This window comes from Cricetulus griseus, chromosome 5 (assembly GCF_003668045.3).
Source record: "Cricetulus griseus strain 17A/GY chromosome 5, alternate assembly CriGri-PICRH-1.0, whole genome shotgun sequence".
Classification (NCBI taxonomy): Eukaryota; Metazoa; Chordata; class Mammalia; order Rodentia; family Cricetidae; genus Cricetulus; species Cricetulus griseus.
The window spans coordinates 77,305,245-77,320,020 of record NC_048598.1 but is presented as its reverse complement, the minus strand read 5'-3'; the positions used below and the strand labels follow the sequence as shown (position 1 = coordinate 77,320,020).

Sequence of the window (14,776 nt, the reverse complement as noted above, 5' to 3'; positions counted from 1 at the left end):
CTGTACTCTTGTGTATTCTTCTACATGTGTCTTCCACAGTGCTCAGATGGCAGCATGACAAATCTCTGTAGTTTACATGGGTTCACCTCTCTACACAATTAACCTCTACATGGAATAAATTTTCCTCTTGCTTTTGTGGTGTAGTGATATGAATGAAAATGGTCACCATAGGCTCATATATTTAAATACCTGTTCTCCAGTGGGTGGAACTAGTTAGGAAGGATCAGGAGGTGTGGCCTTGTTAGTGTGTCATTAGAGGGTGGCTTTGAGGTTTCAAGTGATTCATACCATTCCCCATTTGTGTATCCCTCTCTGCCTCAGAGGTGGCAATCAAGACATGAACTCTCAGCTGTCCCTTTGTTCTGTCACCATGGATGCTAAACCCCTGAAACCATAGATTAAACACTATATTTTATGTTACCTTATTCATAGTGTTTTATCTCAGAGATAGAGAAGTAACAATGACAGCCTTCAAGATTTACTTTGCTCTTGCTCTTATTAAGCTTCTTATAGCCCCAATATTTCCCATTCAGTCTTGCTTATCTCTCAATTATTACTACAGAACTGGTACAAAAGAAATTTTTGAAGATAAGCAGGTATCTATGTAAGCAAAGGCTTAGCTTCACTTCTGATTCTACAAACTTTATGGACTGCCCTTGGACAAAAGACTCTTAATTATTTAAGAAATGGGTGTGAAGTGTGAATGAGCATTTCCAGAAAATTCCTGGGCTCTTCAGAAGAATGATTCTAAGAATGCTACTTAGTGCTAGAAATCCAGGATAACAAACTGAAGAGGATCCCTAAAACACCTGGGACAGGCCAAGCTAAGAGCATAAGACTCTTGAGACTGCATTAAGTATACATTGAAGATGACTAAGTCACACAAAACTGTTCCTTGCAACTACCACTATTGATGTGAATCCACCTCAACCCTATTACACACCAATGGCTTGACTCAAGTGGTCAATTAGGTGTTCTTTGAAATAAATATAGACTGCAGAACATTTTTAAGCACATGAAACTGAAAGTTCAATTGTGGCATCATACAGCTCATTTTTATTTAAAAGGTGTCACTTAGTCATCATTTCACATAATCTTTAATTCAGCATAAAATCTGTCCCTGCCCTTCACAGTAATGACTTCCTTCTCAAATCAGTGCCCAAGATTTAAAATACTATGGTTCTATGCAGAGTTATAAAGCAGCAGGAGCAGTAACAGCCGTGACCAGTGATGTGCACACTCTGGCTGCAGCTGCCAATACACTGGCTACACAAGCACAAACAGATACCCAGACCAGCTAAGTGGCCCCGATGAAAACCTGAGCTGATAATCACCATGTTTTAACCAAGTAAACCAGGCTAGCTTGAGGTCACTGGGGTCCTCCAAAGAGACCATGATGTATATTTTCCTTTCCCCACAGAAAACAACAAAGGGGCTACTTATTTGAAGCAGTGCAGGTTGAGTGGTCTCAATCTGAAATTCTAAAATCTAAAGTGATCAAAAAATGTTGAGTGATAAGTGGAAACTATCTTGCGTGACCTTATGTGACAGGCAGCAGCCAAAATAAAGAAGCACAAACTATACTGTACCAAATTACCTTCATTCTCTGTAAATACAGTATATAAAACAAATCAATTCCAAAGTTGAACCCAGGTCTCTTCCCTGAGGACAGCTCCCTATACATGTGCAAATATTCTAAAATTGGGGGTAAGGGGAGGGAGCCTGAGACATTTCTTATCCTTTGAGGTCAGAATTATTCAAGTTAAATTCTACCTGTGGGTTTCAATGCTTTTAATTCAGTCATTTTATTGCTCAAAATCTGTAAGCTAGTGACAAATGACAAGTCATTTCCAACTTCCTAAAGCTAATTCATACCTGAAAACATTAAATTTGCTCATTTGTAACAGCAATCACAATTATCTGAAACAGATGATGGTTCAGTGGTTAAGAACACTTGTTGCTCTTGCAGAGGACCAGGCTTCATTTCCCAGCTCCACCTAAATGCGGATCTTCAGGATTCTACAGGCACCACCAAGTATCCAGATGGTGCGCATATATACATGCAAGCAAAACATTCATATACATAGATAAATATTTTTAAGAATGTAAAGATAATCATTATCAGAAATATTTTCTAAACATGAGGGAAAGAATGATTTTATGGCTGTATTTCTAAGATATTTCTCACTGTATAGAGTTGCATATGCACACACAGAGAGAGCCCTATACTGTATGCAGAGATATGAAGAGAGGAGGCATACAGTTTAAACAGAGTGGCCATGAATTGTAAGTTGTGGCACATGGGTTACAGATATATTAGTGTTAAAAATACTACTCTACTCCAGAATATTTGACATTTCTGTAATTAAAGTTAAAAATAAAAAAATTGGTATGTCTCATGACTGTAACCCCAGCATTTGGAGGCAGAGGCAAGAAAACTGCCACAATTTAAAGACTAGTCTATGGCTGCATAGCAGGTACCAAGTCAGCCTAGATTACATAGTGAGATACCCCCAACACTTCACTTACACACACACACACACACACACACACACACACACACACACACACACACACACGTGCCTCAAAAAACAAAACAAATAAAAAGTTAAAAAACATACACACAATGCTAAACCAGTGACCCAAATCCACTTTTAGCATTCTAGGACACAGATTTATAGTTTGATGCTACAGAAATGACTATGACTTACAAATTAAGGCTACAGATATACATGAAAGACTAACCTTGAAAAGATGTCATAGGATCAATCAATAAGTCTAAAGGGAGCATGCTCTAAAATGGGGTTACAAATGTGGACATCTGAAAGTAGGCTGCCCCTCCTACCACAGTGAAACATGCTACACATATGTTTGGATGCTGAATAAATGCTCCCTCCCCTTTTTTACATGGCACACAACAGTTTGTTTACTAAATTTTTAAAGAATGCTGCACGTTCATATTTTAGAGATGACTTTAATGCCAATATTGTAATTGTCCCAAAGGATTCTTTACTAGCACACACCCAATACAAAAACCAACCGACAACAAAAATACTTCTCTACAAGCTCAAATCCAAACACATATACTGAAAATGAAGAACTTTCTTTTAAAATTACTTATCTAGTTCATGTAGATTTAAAAATCATTGTAATTTGGTTATTTCTGTCTTCATTATAACTAGGATAGGGAAAAAAGAACATTAAAATCTGAACTTTAGATTTTTCTTTATGTTGCTTTTTCTTATAAATCCTTTTCAAAATGAGTACTATGTCCTCTCAATATAAAGAAATGGCTATCATGGTGACTTTGAGTATGACTAAAACGTTTGTCTCCCTTCCTACTACTACATATAAGGATTGTAGATGACAACCAAAGTGAAGAGTAGAAGCCATGTCCACTCCACTCTCTGTTTGCAGCCCCAGCCCACTCTCCCTGCATTTGGAGTTAGAGAGAATCATGATTATTCCAAACACAGTAGTTTAAACAGAGTAGCTAGAGGCAATGGAGGAAGTGGGGTGTGGGGAGGGCTTGTGACATGAGCCAGAACGTAGTGGCATCAGGGTATGACGGTGCTCCTGTGAGTCTTCAGTATATAGAAACCTCAATGAGTTCCTTCACTCTTTTTTTTTTGCAACAGCTCACTATAGATCATTTTTTTTATTGATACTATGTCTCTAAAAATAAAATGATAAAATCAGTCGAATTAAATGAAGCATTTGCAGTATGGGAGAGCCCTGGATCTAGAACACACTACACTGGCCAGGTGTCCTGCAGCTTATCTGCATCCTATTGGGCAGTCTGAGAATTTCTCAAGTTGCTAACTGTCATTTAAGATTGTAAAAAGGAAAGACATTGTTTCTTTTTCTTTTTTTTTTATTTGAATTAGAAACAAGATTGTTTTACATGTCAATCCCAGTTCCCTCTCCCTCCCCTACTCCCCTACCACCACCACCCCAACTAACACCCTACCTATAACATACCCTTTCTGCTCCCCAGGGAGGGTGAGGCCTTCCATAGGGGGGGTCATCAGAGTCTGTCATATCCTTTGGGCCCACCCCCCCGAGTAAGACAGTGTTTCTAATGTTTGCATTAAGCCATTCCCAGACCCCTGTCTTCTCACTTTCCCAAAACAGATCCTACGATTGAGAGCATCAGAATATGAGTTGCTTGGATAAACAAAACCTGTGTTGTCATATTTGCTGGAAATAATATAAATAAACAAATCTTTAAATGACTTCCTGACCACTTGATGATAGAAATGACAGTCATAAATGAACATTTGTTTAGTCATCCATATCCACAGACATACATATACTTACTATGCCAATGTAAGTCTATCACATGTACATTTCAAATAAACCCTAAGAGATAGCATCATTGTTCCATCTATTACATAAAAGAGCATTAAGCTCTGAAATCTCAGAGAGAACCATACAGTCAGGGAGTAGTAGAATAATGACTATATTATTCTTATATTCAAATTACTAACCTCCACTACATAAAGCTCCCCTCAACACATAAAGCCTGACTGAAAGTAACAGAGATGTCCAAGTTCCATTCTAATTAATTCATTAACAGTAATCCAAAGCAATGAAATCAGAATTCCTCCTCCCTCCTGGAAACACACATTTTGGAACTATAAATGTAAACAACACTACATATGCATGCGGCCCATTGTCTACATATGCACAGGGTGCACTGTCTTTCACACACAGGGACATCCCATTTCGGCACAAAGATAGTAAATACATTCTTTTGTATTTTTGGTTACAAAGTCTCATGTACTTGGGCTAGATGTACAAGGTTACCTGTCACTTGGGCTGTGCAGCCCAAGACAAACCTTGAAATCATTATCCTCCTGCCTCAGTCTCTCCAGAGCTAGGAATGCATGTGTGTTACCACTCCTGGCTTTAGGTATCAAACACTTTCTAATGGAACAGTCATAATCATTGGGAAGGAAGACCCACAGGAGCACCGTCATACCCTGATGCCACTACGTTCTGGCTCATGTCACAAGCCCTCCCCACACCCTACCTCCTCCATTGCCTCTCACTGAAGAAGTCTGGTGTCCCTGTATTCATAATTTGAGGTTCATTAGAGAGACTACAACACTAGACAATGGAGAAAATACACTAGCCATCCACAACAGGGAAAGGCAAACCAAGCTAGCCCTGACAACCTTGTCAGTGTTTAGGAATCTGTATCTCAACTGTTTTTAATGTAAGTAGCTCACATCTGGCCAAATATGCATTACTCTGAATTTGGTCTATAAGAGCAAAGTATTTTCATATAAGACATTGTACAACTCAACCATACTCCTAAAAACTGTCAGTCATGGAAAATATTGGAAAAGCTACCATGCAGCAGAGGAGGCAAGACAGCACAGTGGTCAAGTGAACTGTGGTACCTTCAGTTAGAAAGGGAAGAGAAATGCAACCATAGAACATATACAGTCTTGAGGACAGTACAGAACAATGTGCTAAGGTCGGTCTCCTCATTCTAAGAAATGCACCATGACTACATACATACACAGGAAACAGAACAAGGGGCATATGGAAACTGTACTCTTTACAATAATTCTGTATGTATATAAATTGTGTCAAAGTAATTTTTAAAAGGCTTATATTTGAGATCATTATCTCAATAGAAAAGAAATTACCTCACTCTGACACTATCCTGGCATTTTATTCTAAATAAAGGAGGGTAGCAGCAGCTACTTTACTGTCTTGAAACCACACAGTGTCACTTAATTGTGAACACATATTCAAAACTACTTAAATATGAAAGCATATTACTAATGGCTGCAAGCAAGAGATGAATGTTACAACAACTAGACAAATGTATGCATCTCCCTTTACATCACAATTACTCCACATATGAGACCAAAGGGAAGGTGCTAGCTTTCCCATGTTCAGCTGTAGAGCGATACTCTGTGCACTTAGAACTTACATTTGCCTTAGGGTTAGGATACTCTTCTAAATACCATCAACCAAAACCTGCCAAAGCTTTCTAGAAGGGAGAGAAACTAAAGATCCTAAGAGCCAGCCCTCATCAGGGAACAGCAACTTGCCAGTCATTAAAATGAGGGAGTACCATGGAAATGTCACTCTAGCTTTCCATTAGCTGTTTCTACAGTTACTCTCTTTCTCACTTTCTTGACAAATAGCTCCATCATGCAGCAGTATGAATCATACTGAACTTGGGTAACAAATTGGATTGTAATTTAAAAACAAGACAGTAAATTCTGTGGTAATGTTCCTGCACCCCAGAGACCATCATTTAAAACACACCCAAAACCAAAGCACTTAGTGCAGCAATCTAGCCCATCACTTCACAATAAAATGCAAAAATGCCACTCAAAAAGTATCTGAAAAATTAGCACTTACTTATCTTATTTATAATGTTATTCTAGTTTAATGCACAGGTGCAGTATTTCACGGGATGAATACACACACACACACACACACACACACACACACACACACACACACACACACACACACACCACAAGGAAATAGAAGATAAAATGGCCACAATAAGATAAAAAAAATGAAATTACTCAATAAGGCAGAATAAAAGAAAAAGGGAGAAGACATAGAGTTAGATGATTTATAGGAAAATATAACCAGAAGAGGGATGCTTGTAAGCTGCCTAGCATGTTCTGTGTCTTTGTATTTATCCTATCCTAGGCTACTCACTAAAATATTCTCAACCTTATGTAATTTATCTGTAACATTAAGATAGTAATTCCAGTCTATTGACTGAATATAAGGTTTATTAAGATCTTATAAATAAAATTTACCTTTTTTTATGAAAAAAAAACAGCAGCCTACAGAATGGAAAAATATCTTCAGCAGTCCCACATCTGACAGAGGGCCAATATCCAAAAAATATAAAGAACTTGAGAAACTAGATGCCAAATAATCCAATTAAAAAATGGGATACAGATGTAAAGAGAGAATTCTCAACAGAAGAATCACAAATGGCTGATATCACAAACTTAAAGAAATGATCAATATCCTTAGCCTTCAGGGAAATGCAAAACAAATGACACTGAGAGTTCATCTTACACCTGTCAGAATGGCTAAGATCAAAAACACAAGTGACAGTTCATGCTGTTGAGAATGTGGAGCAAGGGGAACACTCCTCTGCTGTGGAATAATCTTTTTTGTATAATGGGAAGATGTCTCTCTGCCAAGGCACCATCTGATTGGTTTAATAAAGAGCTGAATGGCCAATAGCTAGGCAGGAGAAGATAAGCAGGACTTCCAGGCAGAAATAGGAACTCAGAGAAGGAATCAGAAAGACAGGGATCACCAGCAAGACACGGAGGAAGTGGGAAATATGGTACTGCACGGAGGTAAAGAGCCATGTGGCAAAACACAGATTGATATAAACTGGTTAATTTAAGTTTCAAGAGCTAGTTGGGAACAAGCTAAGCTAAGGCCAAGCTTTCATAATTAGTAAGAAGACTACATGTCATTATTTAGTAGCTGGCAATCTAAAGAAAGTTGGCTACACTGTTCCATTGCTGGTGGTGTACAGACACTTTGGAAATCAGTATGGCAGTTTCTCAGAAAATTGGGTATCAATCAACCTCAAGACCCAGCTATACCACTCTGGGGCATATATCCCAAGGATGCTCAATCATACTATTAAGATACTTCCTCAACTATGTTCACAGCCCTTTTATTCATAATAGCAAGAACCTGGAAATAACCTAAATATCCCTGAACCAAAGAATTGATAAAGAAAATGTGATACATTTACACAATGGAGTATTACTCAGTTGTTAAAAACAATGGCATCATGAAATTTTCTGGCAAATGGATGGAACTAGAAAAGATCATCCTGCGTGAGGTAACTCAGTTCCAGAAAGACAAACATGGTATGTGCTTACTTTTAAGTGGATATTATCCATAACCATCTTACAATCCACAGACCCAGAGAAGCTAAGTAACAAGGTGGACTCAAGGGGGAACACATGAATCTCATTGTGAAAGGAAAATAGAGTAGATATCACCATTGGATGGGGTGGGGAGGGCAGGTCCTGGATGGGAGTAGGGATAGGAACAGGATGGGGGAGGATGGAAGGAGAGAGTACTGGAAAGACAACTGGAATCTGGGGGCATCTCTGGGATGAGCTAGAAACCTAGTGCAATGGAAACTCCGAGATACCTATGGCAGTGACCCTAGCTAAGACTGCTAGCAATGAGGGGGTACAGAGCCTGTAACCAGCCATTTCCTGTAATCAGGCAAGAATTCCAGTGGAAGGATTGGGACAGCAACCCAGGCACAAAACCTTTGACCTACTATTTGTCCTGCCTACAAGATGAGCTGGGGTAAAGGTGGCATAGAAATCATGGGAGTGACCAGCCAGTGACTGGCCCAGCTTGAGAGGCCTGTGCCAAGAGAGGGAGCTCACCCTGAGGGCCAGGACCCAGAGGCAGGATAGCCCAGAGACCTAGGATAGAACCAAACACAACTGACAAGGAAAAAAAAGGTCAACAAAATGATTCCTAATGATACTCTGTTATACTCATATATTGGTGCCAAGCTCAACTGTCATCAGAGAGTCTTCACCAAGAAACTGATGGAAACAGATATGGAGAGACCCATACCCAAACATAAGCAGAGCTCAAGGTATCCTGCAAAAGAGGGAGAAGGAGGATTATAGGAGTCCAAGGCGGTTAAGAACACCACAAGAAAACCCACAGAATCAACTAACCTGGACTCACAGGAGCTCACAGAGACTGAACCAACAACCTGGGAGCCTGCATGGGACTGATCTAGGCCCTCTGTATATATGTGGCAGTTGTGTAACTTGGTCTTCTTGTGGGACTCCTAACAGTGGGAGCAGGGGCTGTCTCTGACTCTGTTACCTGTTTGGGGGACCCTTTCCTCCTACTGGGTTGCCTTGTCCAGCCTATAGAAGAGGATGTTCCCAGTCTCACTGCAACTTGAGCTACTATGACTGGCTGATATCCACAGGAGGCCCACCTTTTTCTGAAGAGAAACAGTAGAAGAGGAGTGGGCATGGGGGCAGGAGGAGCCAAGGGAGGGGAAACTTTGGTCAGGCTGTCAAAACAAAAAATAAAATAAACTTATTTTTTAAAAAATGGCTGTGGTTGTTTTGCCTGCATGCATGTCTATGCACCTCAAGCATGCAGGCATTGCCCTCAGAGGCCAGAAGAGGGTGGAAGATCTAGAATAGTTACAGTGATTGTTATCTGTCAGGTCAGGGATGAGAACTGAACCCAGGTCTTATGGAAGACCAGCAAGTCCTCTTAACCAACCACTGAGCCATCTCTCCAGGCCCATACAAAAATCATAAATGTTCATTTTCATTATGCAGGTTTTATTTAAGCAACCATAGTTTTGAGATTTTATGGGTGCAGTTTCTGTGTTATATGTAGAAGATACTATCTCACAGAAGAAGTCCTGGTCCTCTGGCTCTTAAAATCACTCTGCCTGCATTTCAGCAATTTTCTCAGAGCCTTAGGTGTAGGAGTTGCACCATAGATGCATTAATTTGGTCTGCGCATCCCACAGTCACTTAGTCTCTGTATTGTGACCAGCTATAGAGCCCTGTAACAACCTCCATTTACTGCAAAAAGCAATTTACTTGATGAGGGGTGAAAGGAACACTTATCTGTGAGTACAAGGGCAAGTATTTAAAATACAGTTACAAATTATTATTTTATGAAAATGGCAGCAATATGTTCTCTCTAGGATCCATGACCTCTTTGGCCACAGATAGCTAGCAAGTCTAGTTTTACAGTACCAGGCAGGAATTCCCTCCCAATGAGTGGACCTAAAGTCCAATTAGACAATGAAAGAGTTATTATCTAATAGACCCAAGAAATGAGTGCAACTACTGTACCACTGAGGCTATCTTGATGGGCCAGTCACAAAGTTCTGCCCCTAGATGAAGAGCTATAATCCAATGGCTGATGAGAGAGGGAGAATTAGTTTTCTCCAAGGATAGTATGTATTACACACATACATACATACATACATACATACATACATACATACACACACACACACACACACACACACACACACACACACACACACACACACCCCTAACATACCACACCAATAATAATAATAAAAGAAGTCATGAATTTGAGAACAAGTAGGGGAAATAGCAGTTGGAGGGATGGACACTATTCAAATGAAATTCTAAAATAGTCAAATGAATTTTTTTAAAGAAAAGAGAGACACCTTAAAAAAAAAAAAAAAAAAGGCTATGCTTAGGGACTAGGAGACAAAGTCAGTAATGCTAAACTAAAATTCATTTTCACCCATATTAGGTTTTTAAAGACTAAAATTTGCTAATCACTAGTATATCTGAGAGAAAAACAATGTGCAGAAGACTGTTTTGGAACTGAGTAAGTCACAAAACAAGGGTGCAAGGTCCTACATAAGCACTGCTTACCTTGGAGACTTGCCGCAACCACCGTAAGTACTCTGTGAAAGTATCAAAGCAGATATAGTAAGTCTGGCTTTGGGGCCCTGAAGAGCTGAATGCTAAGCAGTGCTGGTGCTTCTTGACTTCTTCCACCTGTGAAAAGACACAACGAAAGCAAGTAAGCCAGCAGAAGCTGGGATGTAGCCCCCAACGAGATCTGCATCTCTCCCCAGGTAGGAGACTTTCAACTTATAGCCACATCCTTGCAGCAGAAAAACAATCTAATTACAAAGAAACCAAGAAAGGAGGGTTTTTACCTTCATTAGAATTCACCACCTCGGTGAAATTCCCTTCTCCCTGTTGAAAAGCTGTACAGACCCTTCCTTTCTTACTCTTTATATAGGTATCTTTACAACAAGGCTTTGGGCTTCTTCCTCTTAGAATTAAAATAATAAACTCCCATTCACAGTAAATTATTCACAAAGAGAAAAAAATTAAACAAAACATATTATACAAACTCATCATTTTCTTGAAAAAAAGGACCAACTCACAAAGAATGTACAAAGGGATTTTAAACTGTCATTTTGATGATACTGTTCAGATGATAGTGTTCAAAATGTAACGATATCAGAAATCACTAATGAAAATTAGTTTAAAGTCTGTGTATATTTACAAGATGAATAGCGCACTTGTAAAACACACTCTTCCAGTGCTGAAGACTGCCAGACCCTGTGTGTGCTAGGTCAGTGTTTTATCGCACAGACAAACCCAGTCCCATACATGACACACTTTTCAACTGCATACTTCTAAACATTTCAGGTTTGACAAAAATTATAGCCTAAAAATTTAAAGCTAAACATGTTAAAAATCTGTATGAAATCAAGCAAACAAAAAGGGAAATTAACAACTTTTAATATTTAGAAATGTAGTAAATTAATTTGCTTAGCATGGAGCTTATTAGCCAGGAAACTTAAAACTAAATGACAATAATAACAAAAAACTGGAGCTAAAGAGATGGGTCAGTGGTAAGGGAGCTGTGCTCCTTCAGACCTGAGCTCTGTTCCCAGCATGGACATCAGAAAGCCGAAAAGCTTGTAACCCAGCTCTAGGGGATGATTTGACTTCCTTCCTCTTCTGACTCCACAGGCACCTGTACTCATGTCTACATACCGCCCCCCCAACACAAACACACAATTAAAAAGAAAATAAATCTTAAATTTAAAAGAATGATGTGAAGGCTCTCAACAGGTAAAGGCACTTGGTACCCAGCCCAAAAACCAGAATTTGATCTGAGTCCTCCATCATAGAAGGAGAAAGCCAACGCTTCAAGTTGTCCTCTTATCCCCATACATTCACTGTGGCACTGGAGTGCAATCACATGTGTATATACACACTGTGAGTTAATAAACTCACGGTGAAAATATAACAAGGCAATCAGACATGTACTTTAGAGTGACTGTGAAACTGCACCTTGTCAAGAAAATGGGGTATCATCCTGTCACTTGGATATGCTTCCCTCCTGGAAGCAAGCAACGTTCTCTGGCACACACTCTCAAGATCAGCATATTTCTACAAGGTCATTTGGATGGAGTTCTTCACTGCTCAGGACCTGTCTGCCCTATTGTGTGGCGCTTTCTTCTGGAAATCCTTGCTAGCCTTTTTAATGCTTTTGCAGCAAGAATACTGGTACTCACCAAACACTCTACCTACTTCTCAGCACTTCCCAGACCCCTTACGAAAGTAAAGTCAACTTAAATAATTTCTGGCTAAAAGCCAGAGTGGCATGTGTCACTATTTCAGATCTAAATATACAAGAGTGGAGCTGGAAAGATAGCATTTAACAAGCCACCACCAGGCATTCCTTACAAATACCTAGAACCACAGCTCCAATGTGGGCAGGAATAGAAAGACTGCTGGAGCTGTTGGCTTCCAGTCTAGCCAAGAGGTTGAGGAAGAGGAACAGGCAGAGAATGACTTAAAGGACATGTCCTCTTCTCACCTGCTTTCATACATGTATACACACAGACACCCAAATAAAAATAACTCTTTAAATAGATAAGAACCAGTAAATGACACTACAGTTACTTCTTCCTGTGGCACAGGTCACCAATATTAAACAAAAGAAGAGTACCATGCAGGGTCCCTACAGAGTGTGCAGAAAGGGAAATTAACTCCAAACTCCACCAACACATAGTGGACATATGATATAAGAAATTACTATGGCATGGCATCAAGATCTGGCAGTTATGTTACCATGGTATAAATTCCAAGTTAGTGTTTCAATCTTTTTTGTTGCTGTTTTCTTTCTGGATGCTCTTGTGCTCCCCCTATGTTCCTGTCACTTTGTCACAGGAAATACTGTCAACTGATGACCTGTCAGTGCTCTAGGGGGTGGAGGCAAGGAGACACAGCCCCTCATCACCTTCACTGGCCTGAGAGCTTCCCTTGGATTTTCCAAGACCTTGACTCAGGCCAAACTAGGATTCACAGCTTCAATGATGAAAAATTTTTGAAAGTAGCCTGTTTATGAAGCAGAGTTGGAGTTTAATGAAAATGTTTTAACACAGGCTTAAACATGGAGGCAAAAAAAAGGGGGGGTACTAAGAAGAAAGCAAGATACACTCATTGACCCAAGTGTGGGCTTCTAAACAAAGAATAACAGAAAGTGAGACTTATGACTTATCCAATGTCAGTACAGGCTCAAGGGGAAGCTGCCTGTTCATTCTTTTGAATATCAAAAACATTTCTACATAATACCAAATGTCCCTGGGCATAGAAATTTTGTTGTAAACAAGAATTTTTCCCTTAAAAAATTGTATTTACCAGGAAGAATATCACTCTAAGATTATGTCAACAATGTTGTTTGTAACAACAAAAACCTGGAAGCAACCAAATGTTAAGCAGAAAAATTAGTTTAAAAATTATATTAATTGTGGAATATTTACAGATTAGAACATTTGAAATGAAAACTATATAGACATGAAATCCATACAATGAAAAGCCTAAAGAATGTCCACCCCTCCTAGTCAGGTTGCTTCAGTAGTGTCTACTAGGTGTTGTGCTGACTTGATGTTTGCCATCTGCTTCTGCCATCTAACTACCTACCTGATATTTATTCCTTTACTTTGTTCTCTATATACTTAATAAATTCACTCATTCAAAACTGAAGGTATAGCTATCTTACATAATTCCCTGGGATGTACAGAACAAAAGATAAACAGTTCATTTATTATTCATCTTTATTTGAATAGATACATATTAAAACCTTACTTAAACGTATTATCTAAAAATCTGTTTAACTCTACAGAGCAAATTCAACATGAGTACACAATGAATAAAAATGTCTCTTTATTAAAAATACTTTTTCAACGACAACATTTAAGAGAGCTTTAACCTTTTAAAGAATTAGAGTTATGTATATTTTTGCATGCACAATGGCCAAGGTACATATGGAGGTCAGGGGACAACTGGCAAGAATCAGTTCTGTCCTACCATGTGGATCCCAGGCTTGGCAACAAGTGCCACTATCCATGGAGACAACTCACTGGTCCAAGTGAGCTTTCTTTAACAATGAAGCCACTTGTAACTTGAAAATTGTAAACTGATCATGCCCTGGTGATGTGGAAAACTGATACAATAGCAACTACCACTAGATTACGACCAAACCAATTTACCCAACACTTCACTTCTAGCTCTTCCATATATAAATTAAAAAGAAAAAAGGCTCTTGCATTTAATCACAGTGTTTCCTTTATCAACTAAAACAGAATGACAAAAAGAAATAGACAAACACTAATGAAAGATCAAGTTACAAAAAGTGAATTATTTTCTCCTAACTGGGTCAACAGGTTTTAAGGACTTGGTTTTCAACAAGCTCCATTATTTTAAAGACAGTGAGAAGCAGGTTTGACAAGATCTGCTTGTAAAAAACGGAAGCTATTAACTTTCAATCCACTCAATAGTAGAAGTCTGTCCAATAACAGGCCTGGGAAACAGGACAGGCCTCTGAATAGCAATGCTAATTATAGCTGGGTTTTCTGACCTTACCTGAACATTCCACATGCTTTTCTACCTCTCTGAGTATAATAATCTTGTTCCCACTTTATATGTCAAAGATCTTTCACCCTTCAAGTTCTATTATTGTAACCTCTTTCATTACAAAAATCTCTTCTGTATCTCCTGGTATGGAATCATAGGCTGTTCAAAGGCACAGATGGTGACTCCCTATATCTTAGTATCAAACACAGTGCCTTCCCTCACAAAAGATAAGCAATAAATCATTATATCACATTTGCCTATGCAAATATCCAACATCACAAAGAGACAGACTTTAGGTCTAAAGCAAACGTTAAATATGC

At 39.0% G+C, this 14,776-nt stretch overlaps 1 protein-coding gene across 1 annotated transcript in view; it reads right to left on the bottom strand.

Moving 5' to 3' along the window:
• Phlpp1 (PH domain and leucine rich repeat protein phosphatase 1) overlaps window positions 1–14,776 on the bottom strand; it is a 197,280-nt gene that overhangs the window by 92,743 nt on the left and 89,761 nt on the right. The window contains 1 exon segment of the mRNA XM_027417860.2: window positions 10,446–10,571. Within this exon segment, the coding sequence (XP_027273661.2) occupies window positions 10,446–10,571 (126 nt within the window).